The 23627-nt window shown below is 39.7% G+C and overlaps 1 protein-coding gene across 1 annotated transcript; it reads left to right on the top strand.

Annotated features, from left to right (window-relative positions):
- The first annotated feature begins 649 nt into the window (after window positions 1-649).
- Window positions 650-18049, top strand: LOC104381723 (protein-glutamine gamma-glutamyltransferase 6). The gene is made up of 13 exons (XM_009989508.2): window positions 650-656; window positions 3510-3683; window positions 4524-4763; window positions 5281-5399; window positions 6633-6761; window positions 8369-8546; window positions 9394-9529; window positions 10577-10680; window positions 12655-12897; window positions 13563-13907; window positions 14700-14857; window positions 16531-16664; window positions 17896-18049. The coding sequence occupies exons 1-13, from the start codon at window positions 650-652 to the stop codon at window positions 18047-18049; spliced, it is 2121 nt and encodes a 706-aa protein (XP_009987810.2).
- Window positions 18050-23627: the final 5578 nt, after the last annotated feature.

Below are 23627 nucleotides of genomic sequence, written 5' to 3'. Positions count from 1 at the left end.
GCTCTGTATGCTTCTACGAAAGAATGAATTATATGCAGTTACGTGAAAGATCTTTGGGCAGACCTGCCTTAAAATAAATAAAAAAAAAATTAAAAAGTGGTTTATGCTACACAAAGTCATGATGCTACTGAGTGACAGTAACGCTAATATATTACAAATCTACTTAGACCACTCCATGTCCTACGATATGTACATTTGTCTATACCCGCCCCTGTAAATACAGTCTCCAAAAACTTAAACTGACACAAAACAAACTGTCCAAAAATCAGATCTCTTCTGTCTACTTAAGACTGTATATCCTTCATTAGATCCAGTTTGGGATGTTTTCCTCTCTTAGTAGTTAAGACACCAGGACACTGTTTATCACCTTTCCTAGCCATTCATCAGTTTTAAATAAGCATAATTAGATCAAAGATTGTGCAATTAAAGTAGTCATAAGCAGATGCTTACGTAGGACATGACTACAAAATCAGTAGCTAACAACCACAGGTCACACCCAGCTTGTATAAACTCTAGCTTATGTAGTGAAGTTGAGAGTCCTAAGCCTTTTGTCACTCATGCTGGTGGAAGAGGATTCAGAATGTTCTTGCATGCTTTTGTATCCATAACCTGAACTACGCACAAGTGTGGAAAAGAAGAAAGGAACCTTATGGCGGGTAAGTTAAAGAGAGTCTGATTGCTCCAGACATCATTCTGCCAATACAGATGAGTGACGTTTGCTGAGGAAACAGGATAAACTACATTTAATTGTTCTCTTGGCAACTTAGCCCTTTTTAGGTTAAATGTATTTACAGGTTATTCTACTAGAACTGATTTTCTTTTTAATATAATGGGTCTTGAACTTATTCTTTTTTCCTGTAACACAGAAAAATAGAGTAAGAAAAGATTTTTCTATCCTATCCATTAACTACTCTATACAAAGCTTTTGCAGCCACTTACTCAACACTGTCAGCTAGTGACTCCGGCATCAAACTGCCACATAGAAGTCCCAGGCTCTAATCCCTCTCTGACATCAAACTGATGTCTGGCGTCAGACAGGTCACTTGACAGCCTCTGGACTCCCACGTTCACCTCCCCACAAAGCAGCGGCGTTAGCCTGTGTGCTGCTTTGTCGAAGTGCTCTCACTTTCATGCTGACTGGAAAGGTTGCCAGTTAGAAAGATATAATATATAATACACACACATATAGACAGTCTATCTGCAAATTAGCCCGAAGATTCTTTTTCTGTTATAGCTTCATCTTTCTGTCAGAGGCAACGAGAACCCTCTGTGCGTAATGATCAGCATTTTCAACAGCGATCACTGATTCTGCAGACTTTTGCTTATGAGTATGCTCTCAACTTCCACCCATTAGAGGATAAACACTTGAACAACTTTTTAGAAGTTTGTCCAATTGTACACTGACAGGATTATTGAAAATATGTTTCCCCAACAGAGAGATACTGAAAGCAGAAAAAGAAATTATAAGCTTTAAATTGAAACTGCGAAGAACAAAACAAGCAGAAATTTGAAGCACACATGGACAAAAGACCGTTATGTTCTTGGTTTTATAAACCATTTTTTGCCGATCTCATGCACATATTCACTAGAAAAGCTTGTGTAACTGTAGACTTTACAAGACAGACCAAACTATTAATGCACTAAATTCTTGAGAGCTAACCAATGGCAGCCACTGCTGCCGTCATCTTTCCTGCTCCTCCAGATGTCCCCTCTTACTCTGTTGTACATCTTGTCTTTGCTTGTGACGTTCCATTCTGAAAGTATTAGCAACATTGCTTAGGTCCTTAAACATCAGAGTTCCACTGGTATCAAACCCATGGCTCAGCTGCTCTTAAATCGTCTAAGTGCTGCATTTTTATTTGCAGACATGCAAAATGCTCTTAGTTACGTGCATTACTGCACAGCTAACAACACGCATGCTCCTTGCCCCAAAGAGCCTCGGGATTTAAGTTGCACCATTCAGGATACACAGCGGCAGGATATTCATGGGTAAAGTGCTGTAAGGCTAAACTCTCTTCAAACTCTGAGCCCAACTGCCCTTCAGAAACACATTCTAATTCACTCTTAAATTAGAGGACTTGATGTTCAGAATGCTGTTTTCCGTAGGTCCTTTTCAATTAAACATATTTAAGCCAGGAAAATGAAGCGATGATGCAAGTCAGAAACTTTCTAGACATTTCACATTACGTAACTCAAAAATCACACTCCTATCAATGGATTTTTTTCTGACATATCCGGAATTTTTGTGACATATCTGGAACGAGACCCTTCACTTAACTGAAAATACTCAAACATGTTTATGCTCACAGACTACAGGAAAGCAACTTGCTCCAGGGCCTTCCTGCAGCCTCAGAACTGCATGTGCACATTCATGTTTCTTCCAAAAAGCTGAAAAATTAGCATAATTATGACTACATCAAGACCACAGAATACGATTCTGTGCTGTAAACACAGCAGATAACTCAAATCCCACCTCTATTTTTATAGTAGTTCCCTGTGGATTCCCTCAGATGCGAATCTCATTCCAAGTGATTCAAGGTGGTGCTAAACCAAGTCCTGTGTCTTAATTCAGTGAAGGAAGTGCTGCTGACAGCACCATTAGTCTGCAAAGGCTTAACATACTTTAGTTGTGGCAGGAAATCTTCAAGTGAAATTCCTCTGCAATATCATACTGGGGAAGGACGCTTCTCAAACATGCGTTCATAGAGGGATTTGTATTTTTTCTGCCTTGTTTTTGTTTGGTTGTGGTTTTTGGTGGGTTTTTTTTTGTCTTGATCAGGGAACAAAAAAGGTTGAAAGCTTTTGTAATCCGTGCTTCAGTGTCCCATTTTAAATAGTGAGCAACCCATCATGATACAGTAGAGCAACCCGTAGCACTGCCTCAAGATACACCACTCCTAATCCTACCACCTGTCCTCTGCTGGTTATCTTCTCGCAACAGAGTGTGAAATAACAGCCAGCTTCAAGTAACAAGACTGTAAATTAACTGAGATACAAGATACATGACAAGATAATGTGCAAATTCAACAACAGATACTAGCTGTCGATTCATCATCTGTCATACAGTGTTCCCAGAATCAGGCAGGCACTTGCTCACGAGAGTTTTAATACTTCTTTCTGTACATCTGTAAAGCATTCTGGGAACTAGAGATCTCCACAGAAACAGAAAAGGAACATGGTGGAATTAGACAGTCTTGTCAAACTTTAACAGTCTTATCTAAACACAATGGGGTTTTGATTTATTTTTAAAAATCAGAGATTAACTCTCTGAATGGGTGTATTTTTTTGTCTCTGAAAGATGCCTGCAGAAAAGATATTCTAGCTGTTTCTTTAAGTTTTTGAGTTGTTGTTTATTTTGCATTTTTTAATAACAGTGGATTTTTCTGTTTTTCTAGAGCATATAACCCCAGCTATAAATAAATATAACAAAATTTCTACATTACACAAGCAGAAAAGATGCACAAGTTCAAAGGGATAGTTTTTAACTAACTTGCTTTGTGTCTTTCTAGCCCTGAAAATAGCAAATGTCAACTGGCAATCCAAACTAAATAAAGCTGCACACCATACCTCTGATTACAGCAGCACAGAAGCAATCTTGAGGAGAGGACAAGCTTTCAACATCACTCTGAACCTCCAAACAACAGTGCAATACGAGGACAACTTCACTTTTATTGCAAGTACAGGTAATTTCCTCATGGCACTCACCTCATATCCAAGTCACTCCATCTCCAAAATACTAGTACCTTACAGCTCTGTGTGATCCATTCCCAAATCATTAAGCTTAATCCTCTATCATTCAGGATTCATTATCCTTTTAGGCTCAAGAGCCCCCATTTTAAAGTTCAACCTGTACCTTAACGCAACAGACAGTTAAGGTAATAACAAAAAACTAGGGGCCATCTTCATTCTAGAAACAAGCCTGTATCTCAGCTCTTGAAGATCTACCTGCAATACTGCAAATTGTCTTTGTTCTGTGTTCCCTGAAGTTTTTGCAACTCTACATCTCACAAAACACCATTCCCCATTTGCCTCCTCTCCTGACTCTCTACTTCAGCTGTTTAAACTCCCCTTGATTAACTTCATGTGTTTCCTATTACTAGAACAGTCTACATGACCTCATTCATAAGACTCCTATCTGTATCTTCCCAAAAGGTTTCTCAAAAAACATTCTCCAGGCAGCTGCTAACTCTTAATGAAATGCATATTAAAATGTGTGGCTCATGCTACCTACATATTTTTGAACTGTCAGGTTTTCAGGATAACAGGCTTGCCTCCTCACTTGTCTAGAATGATTATGGGCGTACTGACCTTTACTGGATTGTGCACATAACGCAGAGGGCTGCACTGCATAGTATCATTCTATGGATTGGAGAACAGCTAGTTTACATTGAATAAGCATTTGATCTGATAAGCCACAATCTTTCAATTAAGTCATTTAAAAAAATACGAATCGAGATCATTGCTGACCCCAAGTTTGTTACCCATGGCTGTCATTCAGAATTGCTGTGCTTTCCTTCTGGCAGGACCATCTCCAGCAGAATCACAGCAGACCAAGGCCATATTTAACCTCTCTGAGGAAGATGCCAGTGGCTGGAGGGCAACTCAAGAGCCTAGTGAGCCTGGCTGCATGAACTTCACAATATTCAGTCCAGCCAATGCTGTCATCGGACGATACAAACTCAAACTCCAGATTGTTTCTGGGAATAAGGTCTCTTCAACACTCCTCGGACAGTTTGTGCTACTCTTCAATCCCTGGTGTCCAAGTATGTTTTGATGTGTCATGTCCTTCAAATATCGTGTTGTCTCAGCCAGGAAATCTAGGTGTCACAGTAAAGCATGTACCTGACAGTCACAGCTACAGAAAGATTTTTTTTTTTCCCCAGCATCAAAGATCAATTTTTTGCCCCTTCTTCAGTGCTGCAATGCATCAAAGATCCAGCCTCTTGCTTGTAGAATAAGAAGTCAGAGGCAGGAAATATTCCAAATATTTATTCTATTTTTTTTCCCTCCGATACTTGCGGTCAGTTGTAAACCAAGCAATATCTACCAGTAAGATACATACTGAGATTAGTGAAGGGACAGGAGCATACTCGGTTCCCCTCGAAGGAACTTCATGCTTATTTTTTTCACTCTCTAAAAGATTACAGAGGTATATCAAGGAGTCCTGCGCCTGAAAGCACAGGCAGCCTGACCTGTTCCGTAGAACTCCCCTTGAAGTGAGATTTTCAGCTACGGCAAAATGACTTTCCTCTCAGCCAGCATGTCTCATTCTACTTCTAGATGATGATGTCTATATGGCTAATGAAAAGGAGCGACAGGAGTATGTCCTGAATGACAGCGGAATCATATTTCAGGGACTGGAAAAATATATTCAACAAGAAGCCTGGAACTATGGACAGGTAAACAGCATCACTTATTCCAGAACTTTGAAAGTAACAACAGTGGGTATATAGGCTCCTGAGGAGACAGAATCATTACCTCACAGTATAAGAGTTCAGTATTGCTCTCTCACTTACGATTTTCCTGCAGATATGCGTCTCGCTTATCAACACATTACAGCAGCATCGGGATCATTCCCCTGTCTGGCATGTTCTATTAGAGAAATAAAAGAAACAAAGCACAATTTTAGTTTTCTTTTGCCTAGTACATAAAGTGGTGAAATTCTACTTGTTTCTTGACCCTTGTAAAGGGCAAAAGAAGCCATTCCAGTACTAACCTCTAGGTATTGCAAGGCTAGTACATCTAAATATTTACATGGTTGGTTCAGTAATGGGGCATAGGACACTAAAAAGATATCTCAAATCTACTCAACTGAAACAATTCAAATTGGAATTTATGAAAATCAGCTTGGCTCTTTAAGCGTAACTGCTGCAAACAGAGTCATAACTACAGCCCATCTGCAGACACATAGCTATCCTGCAACTTGTTTGGCCAGTTAAAACCACTCATGACCGCTTCATGCCTTACAACGGCACCAGCAGTTGCGCAGACAACATTTCTATTAATCCCTCTGATCACTGTGGCTACTTTTACACTTGCAAATGAAAAAAGGCCAGACCTGCTTTCTTTCTCAGAGGTCAAGCGGCATCCTTGCCTGACCACATCCATACTGCAGAGCAGTTTACTCTGGCATACTCTGCACCCAACACAGTGTCTCTGTGACCCTAATCCACAGTAAGTGTTCTTGTGGGTTTCTTTCAGTTCAGATCATCTGATAAAATGGGAAGGCAGCCCGCCAGAGTGAAGCTTTCATAACAGAAGGGTAGCTGTAGGGGCATGACAGGATGTGGGAGGGTGCAAAGCCTGCCGAGCCAGACCTGGAGTGGTCTTGTCTGTTCCACCAGGCCACGTAATGTCTTTGTGAATGCTAGTAGCTATGGTCCCAAACCAGTGAATGCTAGTAGCTATGGCCCCAAACCATGCTCATAAACATGCTGTCTTCAAAATACTATGGAGAGTCAGCAGCCTAGTGCTTATGTTTTCTTCTTGGCCCTATTTTCTTTAGCAGTACAGAAAATGCCTGTATTACCAACATTGTCCTATTGTGCTAGGAGAAGGAAAATAGGTGGGGAGTTTATCCCTGAGTTTATTTATGAAATTAGCCTTTAATATATTGCTTGGTTTGATTTCAGTTTGAAGAGGACATCCTTGATATCTCTCTGGCTATACTGGATCGAAGCCTGAACCACCGCCAAGATCCAGCTGTTGATGTATCCAACCGAAACAATCCTATCTATGTCAGCAGGGTTATCAGTGCTACGGTAAAGTGATCAATTAGTTACAGCTATACAATGCACTTAATAACAAAACTCCAATATTTTATTGTGAATGCCTCCATGTTTTATAGGAGTAGCTAACTTTTCTGCAAAAAATAGCTACGTAAGAGGTAAAATGGACAGTTACTCTCAAGGAAAAATATCCCAAAAGTTTAAGTTATCTTCTTCCCAAAAGCTTGCTCATAACTGAAGGAATGTTTCCAAGAACTTTTGGGGAGCATTGAATCTCAGATGTATTTTCCTAACAGATTTTCAGTTCATTAAATCTTTTCACTAATTTGGAAAGCCTGTGTCCATTCTGAAATAATTTGCTAAGTTTTTCAAACAGCAAGAGAAGTATGAAATATTTTGGAAAACCAGTGTTGGTACGGCTGCATTTAATGCGTGTATTTCATTTTCTTCACTTAAGGGGGATTCGTTCAGTGAGGCCTGTATGCACTTCCGTCAACAAATAGTTACATCTTATCAATACCTGCCCCCATCCTCCACAAATATATAAATGAAAAACTAGGCAACTGAAAAGTTTTCAATTTTATGAGTAATACATGCCTTAACACATTCCTCATTTGCGATTTACAGCTGTGATCCTTTTCACTCTTTTAGATAGCACTCACTTTAGAAATTTCAACTTCAATATGAAGTAAATAACTCTACTTAATTTGTATTTTAGATGTACAAAATTAATAAAAGTATAAATATTTAAAAAAAAATCCTTAAAAAAGAACTTACTGTTTTCTGTACAACCGTATATGACACTTAGGCCTCTAATACAGATTATTAAGCAGCCTTCCAGTACCTAAAGGGGGCCTACAGGGAAGCTGGAGAGAGACTTTTTACAAGGGCATGTAGTGATAGGACAAGGGGCAGTGGCTTTAAACTGAAAGAGGGGAGATTTCGATTAGTTATAAGGAAGAAATTTTTCACTCAGAGGGTGGTGAGGCACTGGCACAGGTTGCCCAGAGAAGCTGTGGCTGCCCCATCCCTGGCAGTGTTCAAGGCCAGGCTGGATGAGGCTTTGAGCAACCTGGTGTAGTGGAGGGTGTCCCTGCCCATGGCAGGGGGGTTGGAACTAGATGATCTTTGAGGTCCCTTCCGACTCTAACCATTCTACGATTCTATGATGTGTACAAAAACATGCAAGCACATCTAACAAGTTTGAACAAGCTATATGTACTATATGCACATTTACAACAAATGCACATTCAGAGAAAATATGTCCTTCTTGTAGCTTCCATATAAATCACTTGATAATGATGTGAACCAATACTGAATATACAGTGTAACAGTATAACGACACACAAGGAGGTGAAATTAATGAATGGAATAGAGAAAATTTAAATAGGCAGGCAGTCAATACATTTGGGAACATTTGTACTGAAAAGTAAGGCAGTTTTGAATCTTCAGGCTCTACAGTCTCATCTGGGTTTGATCCAATTGTTGCACTCAGCAGACAAAATTCTAAGATTCAAATACTATGTCCCACCACTCAGCCAATGAGAACAGTGGTACAAATAGGGTCATTTCTGCCTATTGCCCTCTCCTCCCCTTTTCCTGTAAATATTTTAATTCTCTCATGAGAAGGACTCTTTCAGGTTAACAGCAATGATGAAAAAGGAGTAGTGGAAGGGAAGTGGAATGGGAAGTACTGCTCAGGAACCAACCCCTTGCAGTGGAGCGGAAGCGTGACCATCCTTCGAAAGTGGTACAAGGGGAGATACAAACCTGTCCGGTATGGCCAGTGCTGGGTCTTTGCAGGAGTAATGTGCACAGGTACACATGAAGGGATGAAGAATGCTATCAGAAGGGAAACTTAATAGAATTTCTGTAGTTTTAACTTTCTGATGCCATTGTTGAAGCTGTTTCAGCTTTAACAGAGGGAGTGGAGAACCTATGCTCTCCGTGCATGAAGGGTTATTTTCTTCTGTTTTAAACAGACATAGGTTTTAATACCGCACTCCAGCTTTGTGAGTCATCAAATAAAATGCAAAGCAGTTTGCCAGGCTGGGTTGGTGAAAAGAGCAAGGTTTCCATTTTCAAAGTTATGACTGAAAGAAAAACAGTGCTCTTTTAAGTCCATCTCCTCACAATGCCAGTTTTCTACTGTTCTATCTTACCTACTGGTGACACAAAACCAAATCACAGTTCTGGGGACCTCCAAAGGGAGCTGCGAGTCGGGAAAAGCATTTCACCCTAGCAGTTTCCATTCAGAGCTGCTCTGAGAGACAAGAGTAACTTTGGGGAAAATACAAAGGAAAAATAATGCAATCAAGAGGTATGTCTCTGAGAGGAAGAGGAGAAAGAAGCACATAACCAAGAAACAGACAGGGAGAAAATGGGAGAGACAACAGGATGAAGGACGGAAGTTTAAAATAAATGGGAGAATCTAACTTCTGAAAAAGAACATGGCAGCTAAGAATGTCATGTGAGTGGAATCGTCTTCTAAGCAATTGTGCACAATGACCGTGACTTGCATCATATCTGAGAGGGAAGTTTCTGAGAGTTTGTCTCCCCACTGAAAACATACACACTAGACTGTTTTGCCAAGAAAAACAGAAAAATACTTTCTAAATGTCTGTACAATAGGTTTACAGCACTTTTTTGGTGTTCTATATTGCAGTTTTGAGATCCTTGGGAATACCTACTCGTGTTATTACAAACTTCAACTCTGCCCACGACAGGAATATCAATCTGAGTATCGATAAGTACATTGACATTTCCGGAAAGACTCTGCACTTGACTGAAGACAGTGTGTGGTAAATACAATTTTTTTTTCTTAATATTTCTTCCCTTATATTCTCCTCTAATTAAAAGAACTAGAATCACGCTCCTGAAAAAACACCTTAACCTCATGCTACCAGTGATACAAAACCCCACACCAAAGAATCAACAGAGCAGAGTGTTCAGAAATGCAGTATGTAGTCAGTTTCATCGTTCTGAAGAATTAAGAGATACTTTGTACCATTGTTATTTAACATATAATCTGAAAATATAGCTCCTAATTTTGTCTCTACTGTATGAAAGTTTAAGTTTTTCTAAAAAAAGGTGAAGAGCAATTAACTTCTTGCCCAAAAATGATATCAACTTGTCTCTCAATTCCTAGAGCAGAGCACTCAGAAGCCCACAAGTTTTAGACCCAGCTCCTATGCTACACGCTGTTGGTTGTCTCAGTCTTTCATGACTACCATTATACATCCCTTGCACAACACGGAGAGATTACTAAATGGAAGATATGTTTAATGCAGCTGAGAAAAATTCTATCCCATCCCTTAGGAAAAACATGCTGTTTCTTTCACCTCAGAGAAGCTGTTAAAAATTCTGCTTTTGACAAACAAGTGCACAGAAACTATCACACTGCGTACGTGTGTAATACTGCATGCATCAGTGTTTCAGCCACCAAGCACCCTACACCATGAGGACTGAATGGGACAAGGGTGACACGAAGCAGAAAGCAACTGTGAATTAAGTACCAACAGATAGCAATGTGTGCAGGAAACGTTTGGCTGTTCAGCATGTTGTTCTGGAATGTCCAGAATTGAATACTTGACTCAGCAATGAATGATTTTCCTTTTAATATTTTTTTTTCTTAACATCCCAACATTTCTCAGAGATCTGGACATCAAAAGCTGGCAAAGAAGAGGAAAGAGGTACTCAAGAAAGGAGACAGCAGCTGGTCTCTTCACAGAGGAGTTTTCAGTCACTCAACTAGGGTTATTTCTTGCATTGCACCAGAAATGTATCAAGTCTTTCAACATAAAATTAAGTGTATGAATCAGGGATTCCCTATTCTACCTTCCTTACAGGAATTTCCATGTCTGGAATGAAAGCTGGTTCATTAGAAGAGATCTTGGCTCTTTTTATGATGGTTGGCAGGTTCTGGATGCAACACCCCAGGAAAGAAGCAAAGGTAATACTGTTGTAAATACAAAAAGCTGTACGTACTGTTCCTCTTAAAGATTGCTACTGAAATTTCAGGACAACTCTCTTCTATCTGCTCCCTATAGATGTAGCATTAATTCAGGTGCACAAGAAAAGCAATACCCATCAATCTCCATTGCTTTGCTGTCAGCCTCTGGATTGCCTACAAGCATGCAAATTCCTACTTTTTTTGATGCTCTGCCTCCACAGAAGCCAGCACATGTTAAGTTCACTTATGTCACCCTTGTTTTCTTAGCTCCTAAGATTACATAGATTCATAGAATGATATAGAATAGCTAAGGTTGGAAGGGACCTTTAAAGTTTGTTTACTCCAACCCCCTGCTCAGCACAGGATCAATTAGAACAGGTTTCTCAGGAACATGTCCAGTTGGGTTTTGAATATTTCATACGATGGAGACTCCAAAAGCTCTCTGGGAAAACTTTTGCAGTTTGACCACCCCCATAGAAATCTTTTTTTCCTTATGTTTAAATGAAATTTTCTGTGTTTCAATTTGTGCTCCCTGCCACTTGTCCTTTCACTGGATATTGCTGAGGAGGGTCTGATTCTGTCCTCTTTACTCCCTCCCATCAGGTATTTATACACGTTGATAAGATCCCCCCCGAGCCTTCCCTTCTCCAGATTGAAAGTCCCAGTTCTCGTCCCTTAACCATTTTCATGGCCCTTTGCAGAACTTGCTCCCATATGTCCATATCTTTCTTGTACAAGGAGCCCAGAACTGCACATAGCACTCCAGATGTGTTTTCATCAGTGCTGAGTAGAAGGAAAGGATCATGTCCCTTGACCTGCTGGCAACAGACTTCCTGATGCAGCCCTGGATGTAGTCAGCTCTCCTTTCTACAAGGGCACACTGCTGGCATTAGACATATTTGCTGGCTTTCATTGCACAGATTTAGCAGCAAACCAAATTAAAACCCCTTTTAGTAAGATGCTAAGTAAAGATTTTAGAGCTTATAGTCACAGGGTTGAACCAAAGAGTTTACAACAGAAAATAAAATATGCCCTATGACTCTACCCTATATTTTACAGGACACACTGGAAAGGTTAGGAAGGTATTTCATATGATGTCCCCATGGCATGCAACAACATGGCATATATGTACACAGCTACATTAAAGAAGCCCCAAATTGTTCTCTGATTCTGAAACCAAGTGACATAGAATGGCTTTGTTCACAGCGTGGAACTCCTCTTCCCAGACCAAAATAATAGCACAGCCTGCTGGGAGCAAACCCTGGTCTGTCTCATTCCCTGAATTCTCCACAGCCACTGTCTGAAAGATCGCTCACTGACAAGGGGAAAAAGAAAAAACAACAACACACTAAGAAGCTTGCTAGCAAGTAAACAGAGTGGATGACCAATGGCCAGCACTTGGGTTCACACTTTGGCTCTGGTTTAATTTACTAATACAGATGCAACTTCATCAATTTAGTTTGATGACCTCCATCAAAAGATTCATTTATTTGGCCATTTAAAACCCATCAAACTCCAGATAAACTGCTTCTCATTCCCCACTACTAAGTTCACCAGATCTGGCTTCCTGGTTCTTCTCAATGCACATACAGCATTGATTACTCACATCTTGTAAATCTGATTGTACTTCTGACTCAGCTCCCATCCTCTCCTCTCCTTTCACTGGACAGCTTAGCATACAGCCTTGCAAACTCTGAAGGGTTAGAACATTTCACATAGCACACATCATAAGAAGTGCTAGCTCTCCCTACACCGTCTCAGCCTTACAACCTCCTCTGTGCTCCTACCTTTTGATGGAAAATGCATGTGGAATCTCTGGACATGTTGTTACCATAATGCACAGACGTAGAAACAATGCACAATGATATCTAAATGCGTCTTTGGAGTGACTACCTCTCCCTCTTGCTGTCGGCATGAGGATTTGTGTTCTTTCACAATAGGCAGTCATTTAACTTCTCCCTCTCTCTCACACAGGCATATATCAGTGTGGTCCTGCCTCCACTAGAGCCATTAAGGAAGGGGATGTGAACCTGGATTATGACAGCTCATTTGTGTTTGCAGCAGTGAATGCTGACTATGTTACTTGGATTCACTATAACAACAAAAGAAAAGAGAGAATTTATTCTGATACTAGGAAGATTGGAAAATTTATCAGCACCAAAGCAGTGGGCACCAACTCCCGTGTGGATGTCACTGCTAATTACAAATATCCAGAAGGTAAATTCTTTATTACAGTTGTCTTGCCACTGATTGTCAGCAGTGAAAATAATTTAGGCCTTTGTTGGACTGAGCACTGACTTAATTTCTCTACTTCTGGAGCAAAGTAATTGTGAATTTTCAAAGTCTTAAGGCTCATTGTCAGCTGATAGTGATTCAATATGGCCTTTGTGGCCCTTGATGAAATACTGATGTATTCAACACAAAGTCAAAGCTGCTTCTGCAAAACATTCTGTCCCAGCTGCTCTGATCAGCTGGTGAGAATATTTCTGTTATAACATGCAGCAATAGCCATTCTGGAGAGTTGTTTGGGGAGAGTTTCTGCAAAAGGATTTTTTCATCCTTCTTGATTTCAGAGGAGATGGCAATTGCCCCAATTTATGCAGAACTGAGGTCTCCCAGGAGTTATCTTTCTACTGCTCACAGCTTCTGAGAGGTGCACATGAGCAGCCAGCTAAAGCTGATAGGCAGGTTTTACTTTCCAGCCTTTGTGGCCAATTTGCTTTTGTGTCAAAATGAGCATTTAGGTGAGACCTCACTTTCTCCTCTTGTGTATCTTCACCCTCCTCAGCTTTCCTAAACTGCATTTACTGAGAGCAATTATGGCTCCATTGCACTATATCCAGCATGCATGAGATCTCTGACTATGCTATCTTTCAAAGCAGGATCCTTGAAAGAAAGGCGGGTGTACAAAAAAGCACTGAAGCTGCTTGGTGTGAGAAGCACTGAAAAAAGAACCAAAATTACAAGACCTAGAAGACGATCTTCAGTAGCATGGAGACAAAACATGACACAGCCTGCACAAAAACCCAGTATCTCAGGGAAGCTGATCCTTGATGCATCTCCTGTAATTGGCCAGGATATCCTCCTTACTTTGGCACTCAGGAACTTGATCTCAGATTTCAAAACCATAAAGGTTAACCTGAGGGCTTCAGCCATTCTCTACACGAGAAGACCAAAGGCAGAGATTTTGCAGTTGTCTAGGTCTATTAAACTTGGATCTGAAGAAGGTAATTTTAATTTTATTACAGCTTAGGACAAGACATAGCTTTTGTTTGTGGCCAAATCATGCAGAAATAATGAACGGCTCAAGAATGACCTGCAAACAGTTTGAGGTTAAGGCTATTCAAGGGAAGCGAAACATATATATTTGCCCTGTCTTAAGCATTTGCTTTCGGGCACTGTCAGAAAGGATACTGAGCTGTGTGACCTTTTGTCTGACCCAGCACAGCCACTATTATTTCTACATTACGACCTTTTTCACTAAGGGACAGCACTGAATAATGAGTTGTGTAGCACAGATGAATAAAACTACCCTCTCAAACTAATACACAAGACACTATAACTCCTTCCACCCTTGCAGCAGTACACGGACATTTTTTCTCAATGTACTGAGATACATTGCCTTCCTCACCGGCACAGAGACTCTAACTGTGAGCCCTCTGTAAGGCACAGGCTGAAGAGCTGCACCAAGGGCATTTAAACCCATCCATATTTTCACTTCTGCCTTCTTTGCAAGGAAGGAGCATTAAATGCCCAGCTTCAGATAAATGAAAAAATCACCAGCAGGGGTTGCCACACATCCTCAGAACTGCCAAGCTACCAAACTGTACCCAATCATTTAGCATTTGATGTGAATGTAAGTAGCATCAATCTTGTCTACTGGCTGTTAACGCCCACAAATGGACAGCCCCAGGGTGACAGCATCCTTGCTCCTTAAAATATAGATATATTGCATATAGCCAGTACTTAGAAACAACAAAAAAGAAAAGAGGGAAATTCTGTTTCTATTTCCATTCCAGTGAAAGAGATTTCATTCAAGATCTCCTATTCCCAGTACAAAAACTCTCTGACGGATGACAGGAAGATCCTAGTAACTGCTGTGTGTGAAACCAAACAAGGAGCCTCGCTTCTAGTGGAGAAGGATATTGTACTTCAGGATCCTTTTCTCACCATCAAGGTAAAAGCTAGTCCCCTTTGTGTGCCTAGAGAGACAAGCAACTAGAATCCTTACTCCATCTACTCCTCACGGGAAGGAGTGTGGGAAGTGAAATCATACCTGAGGGTGATTTGCTCTAGTAGTAGACCATACGACACAAGTGAAACGAGATACGCTAAGGAAAAGCAAACCTTTTCAAGGCATAGATGTGCCATGGCATTCTTGCCAGTTCTTGTTGACATGGCACTGATAAAGTTCTCAGTGTTATGTGGGTTACAAGGAAGATTATCTCCAGAGAGACAGACAGACTGACAGAGAAACAGAGACAGGCAGAGAGATCTAGTCCATATCTAGGCCTCCACTTTTGTCAGGGAAGTCTGATCACTCCCTTCCAGTTAAATTAGGAAGCCTGATTTTTACCAAAGACATCTTCACTGACCAGCTGATAATGCCTGGGGCTGTGAGGCTTGTTATTACTAATACTCAAGGAAGTTCTTTCACCTTATCAGGAAAAGTGGCACTTTTCACCTTCTGTAACATCTTCCCAAATGGTGAATAATTAGAACGGGAGGATTTTTTTTCCACTTAAGACTGACTTCTAAGAAATGTTGTACAGTGGGTAAAAAGCAATTCTTAAGTCTACAGGAAAGACCGTGTGCTATATCTGCCCGGGGACAGTCCTGGGTTTCCATGGCCCATCACATCCACATAAACTAGCTTAACTGGTTTTGGATAGTTCAGCACATTCACATGCTCTATCAGATGTGGGATCAAATGCTATCTGCCTATGTACTGTAAACAACACAGAGGGAGTATGATAATTCGCAGAGTCTTTCAGAGCCTCCAGACTAGCTTAGCTATCCCAAACCACTGTCAGTAGCACACAGGAAAAGCAAGGTTACACACAGGAATAAAAAGTTAGGATTTTTGAAGGTCTGGTGATTTCTGAATACCAAGTCCTAGTGAGACTTTATAAAAAGCCTTCCGTGCTGTATCATGCAAATAAGTCAGCTTATATAGGGCAGGCATCTAAATTAAATTACTTCAATTCAGTGACTAAGTTTCAAGAAGGGTTTATGTTTCTGCTGATTGAAACTTCTGTATAAACATACGAGAAATGTTGGACTTCGCCACTATGTTAATTAATAGTACATTATCAACAAAGATAACCAGCTATGCCAATTCCACTTTATCTCAGTCAAAATAAGGTAATGAATATGTTTATTTGCTACTTGGCATTCTTTTTTTTTTTTCTTCCTGAGACACCACAATTCACCTCTGTCTCACACTTCCAATGTTTTCTAATCCTAAATCTTTCATTTAGTCTAACTAAACCTAATCTGACTTAAGCTGCCTATAGTAGTTAGCCATATATGCCAAGTTAATACTTGCATTCTCATTCTGTTCTCACTCTGTTAAGTATCACATACTGTGTTATACATAACACCATACACTGACCTAGTCAAAAAGTTAGGACTAAATGGTAGGTTCTACAGTAGTTTGTTCTTTCTCAGCCACACTTGGTGGCCGATTCAAGCCCGAACTCAAAAATATGTACATGTATTAATTCCTGGCTCCTTTCTGTCCAGGAGATCCTAAGAAGGTAAGTGGCTTGCAATGGAAATGAAAAGAGAAAGCTGTGAGAAAGAAGTGAGACTAATGCTGTGGCTAAGCAGAATGTTTTCTATCTGCAGGTCCTCGGTCCAACAGTGGTACACAAGGCTGTTAACGTGCAGGTCACTTTTACCAATCCACTGTCTGAAGTGGTGACAGACTGTGTGCTGAGAGCAGAAGGTAGTGGTCTGCTCAAAGAGCAACTCAAAATCAAGTACGTAAATGCTATCTGGCTAATAACTAATTCACTTTGGTGGGAAATCTGGAATAAAAGAGGGTTTTTTTAAAAAGATTCTGTCAACCTCATGACTTTTGTTTGCATCAACCTTGGACAAAACACCATCATGTCAGTACTCTCCATATACTAGTTGGAGATTTTTACACCTCCTTTGCCAAGCTTTGAATTACAGAATGCTCAGGGAGTGGAGAGATGGCCTGCTTTTAATGATGGCATGTAACTCAGAGTGCTGTAGTTGGTAACTGAACTATATAAAGGGCAAAAATTTAGAAACTTTCTTCTTTCTGTGGTTTGCAAAAGGAAAACTAAACAACCCTTGAAGGATAAGAGAAAAAGTGACAATTTTTTTTTTCAGATGTTAAAATACTAAAGTGCCAGGACATACAATGTAATGAAATGTCTTAAAAATGTGTCCACTGATATCACATCAATAAGAATTTGTTCTCCCATCTCCTCCATGGTCATTATTTTAAAAACATTTTTTAAAGTCTCCAAAATATTTATGCTGGGGCAGTTAGCACCAAGAAAATGAGAGAAGAAAACAAACAAAAAAAAGATAACAAAAGATGGATAATTATGTGAATCACTAGGGCTTCATTTACATTGAATACAAAATTCAGGTCTAGCTCCTGACCTTGAACTTTAACTTGTCTTACCAGCATCGATATTGCTCAGCTTCAGTACCTCCTTAGAGCAGAGAGGCCCTTTTCCCTCAACCTCTCTGTTTCCTGGTGCTACTATCAATCTCCTTGTGTCGGACAGCCAAGAGTAATTTCCAATTATGGACATAAAATCCACAGGTAATTATATTTACCATACCAAAATACAGCAAGAGTATATCTAGAGTACTATAAATGTTATGAGTGTTGAAGGTAATAAATACAGCTGGATTAGAGCTCTTCTAAGGATAACCTTTCTGATCATTCCTCAGGAGATCAATACATTTTGCCCTCATGATACAAACCCTAATTCTCTATCACAGGTTAAGAACTGCAACTATTCCACCACATGCACTACAGCTGCAAGGATAGAGTTGTGGGGGCTGCGAACATAGAAGGTTATGTCCACCCGTGCTAGGAGCATACAAACACAGCAGCCACTTACTCTGACTCTTCCTTTCCATCCTGTCTTAGATTTGGGGACTCCAAAGAATACATAGCAAGAATTTTTGATCTGCTTGAACTTAAAAATGTATTCTCTCTTTCAGTGTGGCAAGAATGGCCGCCATGGAGAGCTCAACAGTCCAATTTGAAATCACTCCCTACAAGAGTGGCACCAGGCAGCTTCAGGTGGACTTGGTTTGCACCCATTTTTCAGACATTAAGGGATTTGTGATACTTGATGTGGCTCCTGCTCAGTGATATAACCTGTACATCAGTTCAGTTTTGCCTCTGTTTATGAGACTGGGGCAGTGTTCATACATTATTATGGCTGGCAGCACAGAAATGCAGACTACTGAGCCAAAGTAAAGTGATGTAATATGAATGGCAATGAATTAAAAGGTACTATACACTTTGCTATAAAGACAGTGTTACCTTTTTCATTCCATAACCTGTTTTATGGACCCTCATGAATAGAATTACTAGTGGAAATCATTATGTAATTTCACTTGAAGGAGAGGATCAAGTGTGATGGTTTTCAGCATTTGAGACTGTAGCAATGATAGCAGCTAGATTTCCAAGGAACACCATCTAAATCACTGGTTTCATAAGCTTCACTGAACATAATTTAATTATATTCACTAAACAGAAGTTTTATACAGTAACAGCCAAAATACTATCCAAGTAGTTGACATAATTCAATTCTAGAATTAAATTTATCATTTAATCTAATTACTAGAATGAAAACACAGCAATAAGATATGGCAGTGTTACAACAGAACTCTCTTCTTATGACTGGAAAAATGAGAAGCTATTCAACAAACAATACTTTTTAATTCACAATTTTGCTATTCAGATAATGATTTCATCTTCTGATAAATAATAATAATGAAATATTTGGCAAAGAAATGACTGGGAGTAACAGTACAAAAACAGATAAAGAAATATGTCCTTGACTAAGGAGTGGCAAACACTAGAGCATCTGAAATAATAAGAGGCTGGAATAGCTGCTCCTGAAAACAGGAATGAAGCAGAACATAATTAAACAGTAAACAGGGGATCTGCTATCCGGACTAAGACACGTTTATTTACACACATAGCTCCTCACACATGCACCACTGTCTCAAAACACCCAGAATTCTTTCTGGATGAACTAAATGAATGAATGAAACTTCTCCGAAGATAAAAGGATAAATCATTGGCACAGCCAACCTGACCGAGACCAAAACACATTACATTTCTATCACTGATATATGCTATAGTTAAGCACTATGAAAATTTTCATGCGTATACATCTGACAAATTCACCTCCTCATACAGCCTCTATTATCACTTGCTTTAGTTGGCTCTACCAGGAAAAAAGAAAAGTCTGTGGCTCTTTCGGGGAGGGCGGGTGGGGGGCAGGTATGTAACAAGTAAAATATACTGTAAGAGACGTCTTATAGCCCCTATACTACGGGTTCAACCCCAAATCTTGTTCAACTGGCTACACATCTACAATCACTCTCTCACAAAGAAGCTTCTGGATAATATATCTGGAATTTTAAGGTAAAATTGTATTTGAATCTATTGACATTTTAACAGCAGCTTCCATTAAATTTCTTGTTGGATAATGCTGCATTCACGTATGACAAACCCACAGAGGCAGGAATATAAAGAAATTTTCATGCGAGTCACAAAATATTTGGAGGGAATACAGATGTCACAGCAAGTGTACTCAGAAGGAGTGCAGGTGCACAAATAAAATCTCTCTTCCAGAGGTATAATATTTTATCCAAGTCTTATACCTCCATTTGCTCGTCTCCTTTTTCTGTCAATCAGATGCAAAAGTACCATTCCTAGTTTTATCTAAGACAATATAATCTTTAGAGATATATTATTTACATAGTTGCACAGATATACACAGCATTCTTTTAAAAGATGTTGTAAGAAAAAGTCTTTGGCCCAGTTTACTGTTTTTAATGAGCACTAAAAGGAAAATACAAAGAACTATTTTTTACAGGTGGTTAGATCTTTAGGACATGAGAAATGTTAAGAATTCACAGGAAAAGAGAACAGTGAACTCAAGAAATCATTCTGATTTCATCTAAACAAAATGCATTTGGCTTCCATGAGTCTAAGAGAACATGACTGCAACTGGCCCTATGCAGTGGTAGAGCCACAAATGCCAAAATAGCTACCAACAACTCAGACAAAAAAAAAAAAACAAAAACCGAAGAAGAAACAAAAAGTTCATTTTAAAATAGTTTACAGGAGAGGAAAAACTGGTTCCTGTTCCCAGTAGGCAGAAAGAGAGAAAAAAAATGCAGCTGATGTATTGAACAAGTAAATTTTGCAATACTCTGCAGACCCCAGTTCTCAGTTTCACAAAGTAGCTCCAGAAACAGTTTCAGATAAATCCAAAACTGACACCTATACTGCTTTTTTTAATAGAAATTACCTAAATACTTTCTATTATAACTTTTCTAACTTAAGCATAGCTAAAAGCTTTCAGGGTTTATATGCAACTCTGAGGCTGACTGCTTTGTCTCATTGCATTTTAAATACAAATGACGGACAAGATGATGCCAATTTGGAAGATTTGTTGCAGGAAAAACTGACTGAGCTATCACACTGGCCCACAGCAAAAGATCCCAAACTGTATGCTCTTCATAAGGAACTGCAGAAATTGCCCTGGACTATTTACAAAGGCTTTGCTAAGCATAAACATGAGCAATTTCCCAAACAGAAAATTAGTGTGTGGGGGGACCCACTTTACAATGCTCTCTGGCTTTGTAATCTCATCCCCTACTAGTCTGAATTTATTCTAAGATTAATAGACAGTAGTAGTGATCAGAAGTCACAATCAACACAGGCAATTAGTCAATGCATCAGTCCTAATTATTTTGGCATTAGGCATTTTGATAAAATTGGAGTGGGGGCCTGGGGAAAGGTTGGGTGTTTTTACTTTGCTCCAGGTCAGAAACTTCTCACTGTACTTCTGGGAGAATTGGCCAAAATTGTTAAGAGACTACTTGAGAAAAAGTAGCCTATGACATGTTATTTTTGTTTCATACTGGCACTACCTTCAAGGCTGTTACTTGTCCACACCTGCTGCCACATACTTCACCCAGCCCTTCATCTGTATCTTACAAAACCATTTTATCTACCCTCCTAGCTTATGTCACAGGAAGTGCCACCTGTTTCCTTTGATGCAGGTATCATACAGGAGACAGGAAAAAAAGACTGATTTTTCTGTTTACAAAGGCAGATACTTTGCAATACTTCCAGAAGTGCTCAGAAAGCACAGGATGCGAAGAAAAGGCTCCGGACAATATAATCAGAAGGACGTATGAAAATTCACAATTAACAGTCACACATCCTTATTCCACAAAGCTGCTTAAAGTAGAGCATCATCCTCCACGAGGAAGGCATTATGCCACCCATATCTAAACCCCAGCACTGGGTCCATTTATTCCTTGCAGAGTCAACACGTCAAAATGGCAGACCTGAATGTTTCTAAGAGACAATTTGCCCTTTTCCCACTGGCAACACCTAGTACCATCCAGCAATGCAGTCCCAACTTCCCCCCGAAAGAATATTTTGTGGACACAAACTGACTCTGTGACACAGATTAAACTGAGGTCTCATTTAAATTTCTTTGATTTAAAGCCAACAAAATCTTCAAAACACATAAACTCATATTTTATTACATCGATTACAGTATTTTGCCACCCACACATATACTTAGAAGGGATGTGGAAGCTCGTCAAAACTAGTCAGCCCAGAGAGACTTGAATGAAGACTGAAAAGGAAACATGCACATATACACACGTACAGGAATTCAGATTTCTCCAGGCAAAGGAGAGAGGAATAGGTAGCTTTGCACCTATCAATTAAGTCTTGCAGGACCTTGGAAAGTCAGGGCATACAATCCTCCATTAGCCTCAGAAAAGGCCTCGAGGGAGTGATGGTACTTTACAAAAATCTCATTAAATCTTGCAAGAATGCAGACTGCCATTACATTTAATACACAGTACAGCCAAGTCATTCAAATTCCTTCAGTATTTCTTCTTAAATGCAATCCAGGAAATGATTTCAGACAGTTTGTCAAATGAGCTTGGAATGACTTAATCCTAATTAACTATTTTGTAAAGACAGCTTGCTGTTCAAAGGAAAAGCAGCCCTAAAGCTTGTGTCAAGTTCCAAGCTTTTTGGGGTTGCTGGCTTTCCAGGGTGTCAGCATCATTAACTGCCCTCAGCAACCACACCTAGTCCAGTTTCAGTGTTAAAATGCAGATCGGCCTGTGCCATGTACAAGAAATACACATTGTTCCTGCGTTAGACGTTAAGACAACTGTTCACTTTAGTTAATGATTATTACAGAGAAAAATGTGTAAGTGCCCAAGGAAGGATTTAACACAGCCCTTAGTCAAAAGTCAATGGGAGTTGGTGGAGTAAAATATGGCTAATTATCAGTATTTTTCTTTGTAAATATGCAGTTTAAGTCTGAGCATGCCCAAGAGGCTGACCCAGCCTTCATGGCATTCTGATCACTCAAAAAAATCAAGTGAGCACTAGCTGCTATAACACATTCATACTATGAATTGGTCTTGAAAGACATTAAAATCAGTCTCCAGGATGGTGAATGTTTATCCCCACCATTCTGTTCTCCTGATCTAAGTTTCTAGAGCCTTGATTCAGGCAGTCAATTAAATTACTACCCTTCTACAGATTAAAAAAAAAAAAAAAACAAACAAAAAAACACCCCAAAACAAAACAAAACAAACAGAAATAGCCAAAGTTGGTAGTTTCAAACCACTTGGTTCTTTCAGCTGTCATCAAAGCTGCATTGCTTTACCACTCAGTATCTATCACTCTTGTGCACTGAATGTGGAGGGTACTGCTCACTATAAAAGACAAAACAAAAGGGGCACAGTGTAAGCGTTTCTTGTTGCTCTAAAGAAACAAGAAATTCCACCAAAATGGAAAATTCACATCTACCTCATGGATGTGCCATGTCAGAGCTGGAACTGTAGATACAATAAAAGGGAAACTTACATGTATTTTTTGCTCATGTAACTATTTTAGGCTTCTATTTTTATAGGTAATAAAGATGATAACAATTTTTACAGATTTATGTTTGGACCTGTAAAACAACAAGAATCCCCAAGCACTATAAAGATAACACCACAGTAATATCCAGGCAGGATGGATTCTTTCAAGGATCCTATGGATCACTTTTCCTTTAGATTTCTATGAGCCTGTCAGGGATGTAGTGGATACAAAACAGTGACGACACTTGCCTAGACCTGGATGAAGCTTTTCAGAAGAAGCAATGCAAGAAGTGAGTGCAAAAAGAGTACAAAAACTGCTTATGACGTAAAGCCATTTAAATTACTGAGGACTAAAAAACTATGAGGAACTTCAGAGGGTCCCAAACAAGGAAAAACAGAAGAGAATATAACAATCAGTGAAATTCAGCTGGTAAACGCACAGTAGGAAAGTCATTTTAGTCAGCCATCATGCAGAGTGTTACATCAGCCATATCAAGTGCAGAAGGAGACCTGAGCATAAACAGACAGTTCAGCTGAGATTACAGCACCTTGTGTTTCTACGATTTCCATTAATGACACGTTACACTGCACAGTAGACAGGACGGGACTACTACAAAGAATATTTCTCATGAACAAGAGCTCTCAGAGTGCTATTAAATCTTGCATATCATGACATACTCAGTCTTGAAAATTATCAACTATGAGATGATGCCTCACTTGCTGGGGTGAAGCTCATGCACACTTTTCTGAGGCACCTGGTGGTGTGTACTGTAAGAGACCAGATCAGACTGGATGAGCCTCCA

This window comes from Tauraco erythrolophus, chromosome 18 (genome assembly GCF_009769465.1).
Source record: "Tauraco erythrolophus isolate bTauEry1 chromosome 18, bTauEry1.pri, whole genome shotgun sequence".
NCBI lineage: Eukaryota > Metazoa > Chordata > Aves > Musophagiformes > Musophagidae > Tauraco > Tauraco erythrolophus.
The sequence above is the reverse complement of the archived record's forward strand: the minus strand, read 5'-3'. Positions and strand labels throughout refer to the sequence as shown.

Excerpts from the sequence above, each read along its gene's own strand:
- LOC104381723 (XM_009989508.2), top strand. Across the intron at positions 9,530-10,576 it reads TTGACTGAAGACAGTGTGTG|GAATTTCCATGTCTGGAATG; the intron begins GTAAATACAATT and ends CCTTCCTTACAG. Across the intron at positions 12,898-13,562 it reads TAATTACAAATATCCAGAAG|GATCCTTGAAAGAAAGGCGG; the intron begins GTAAATTCTTTA and ends CTTTCAAAGCAG.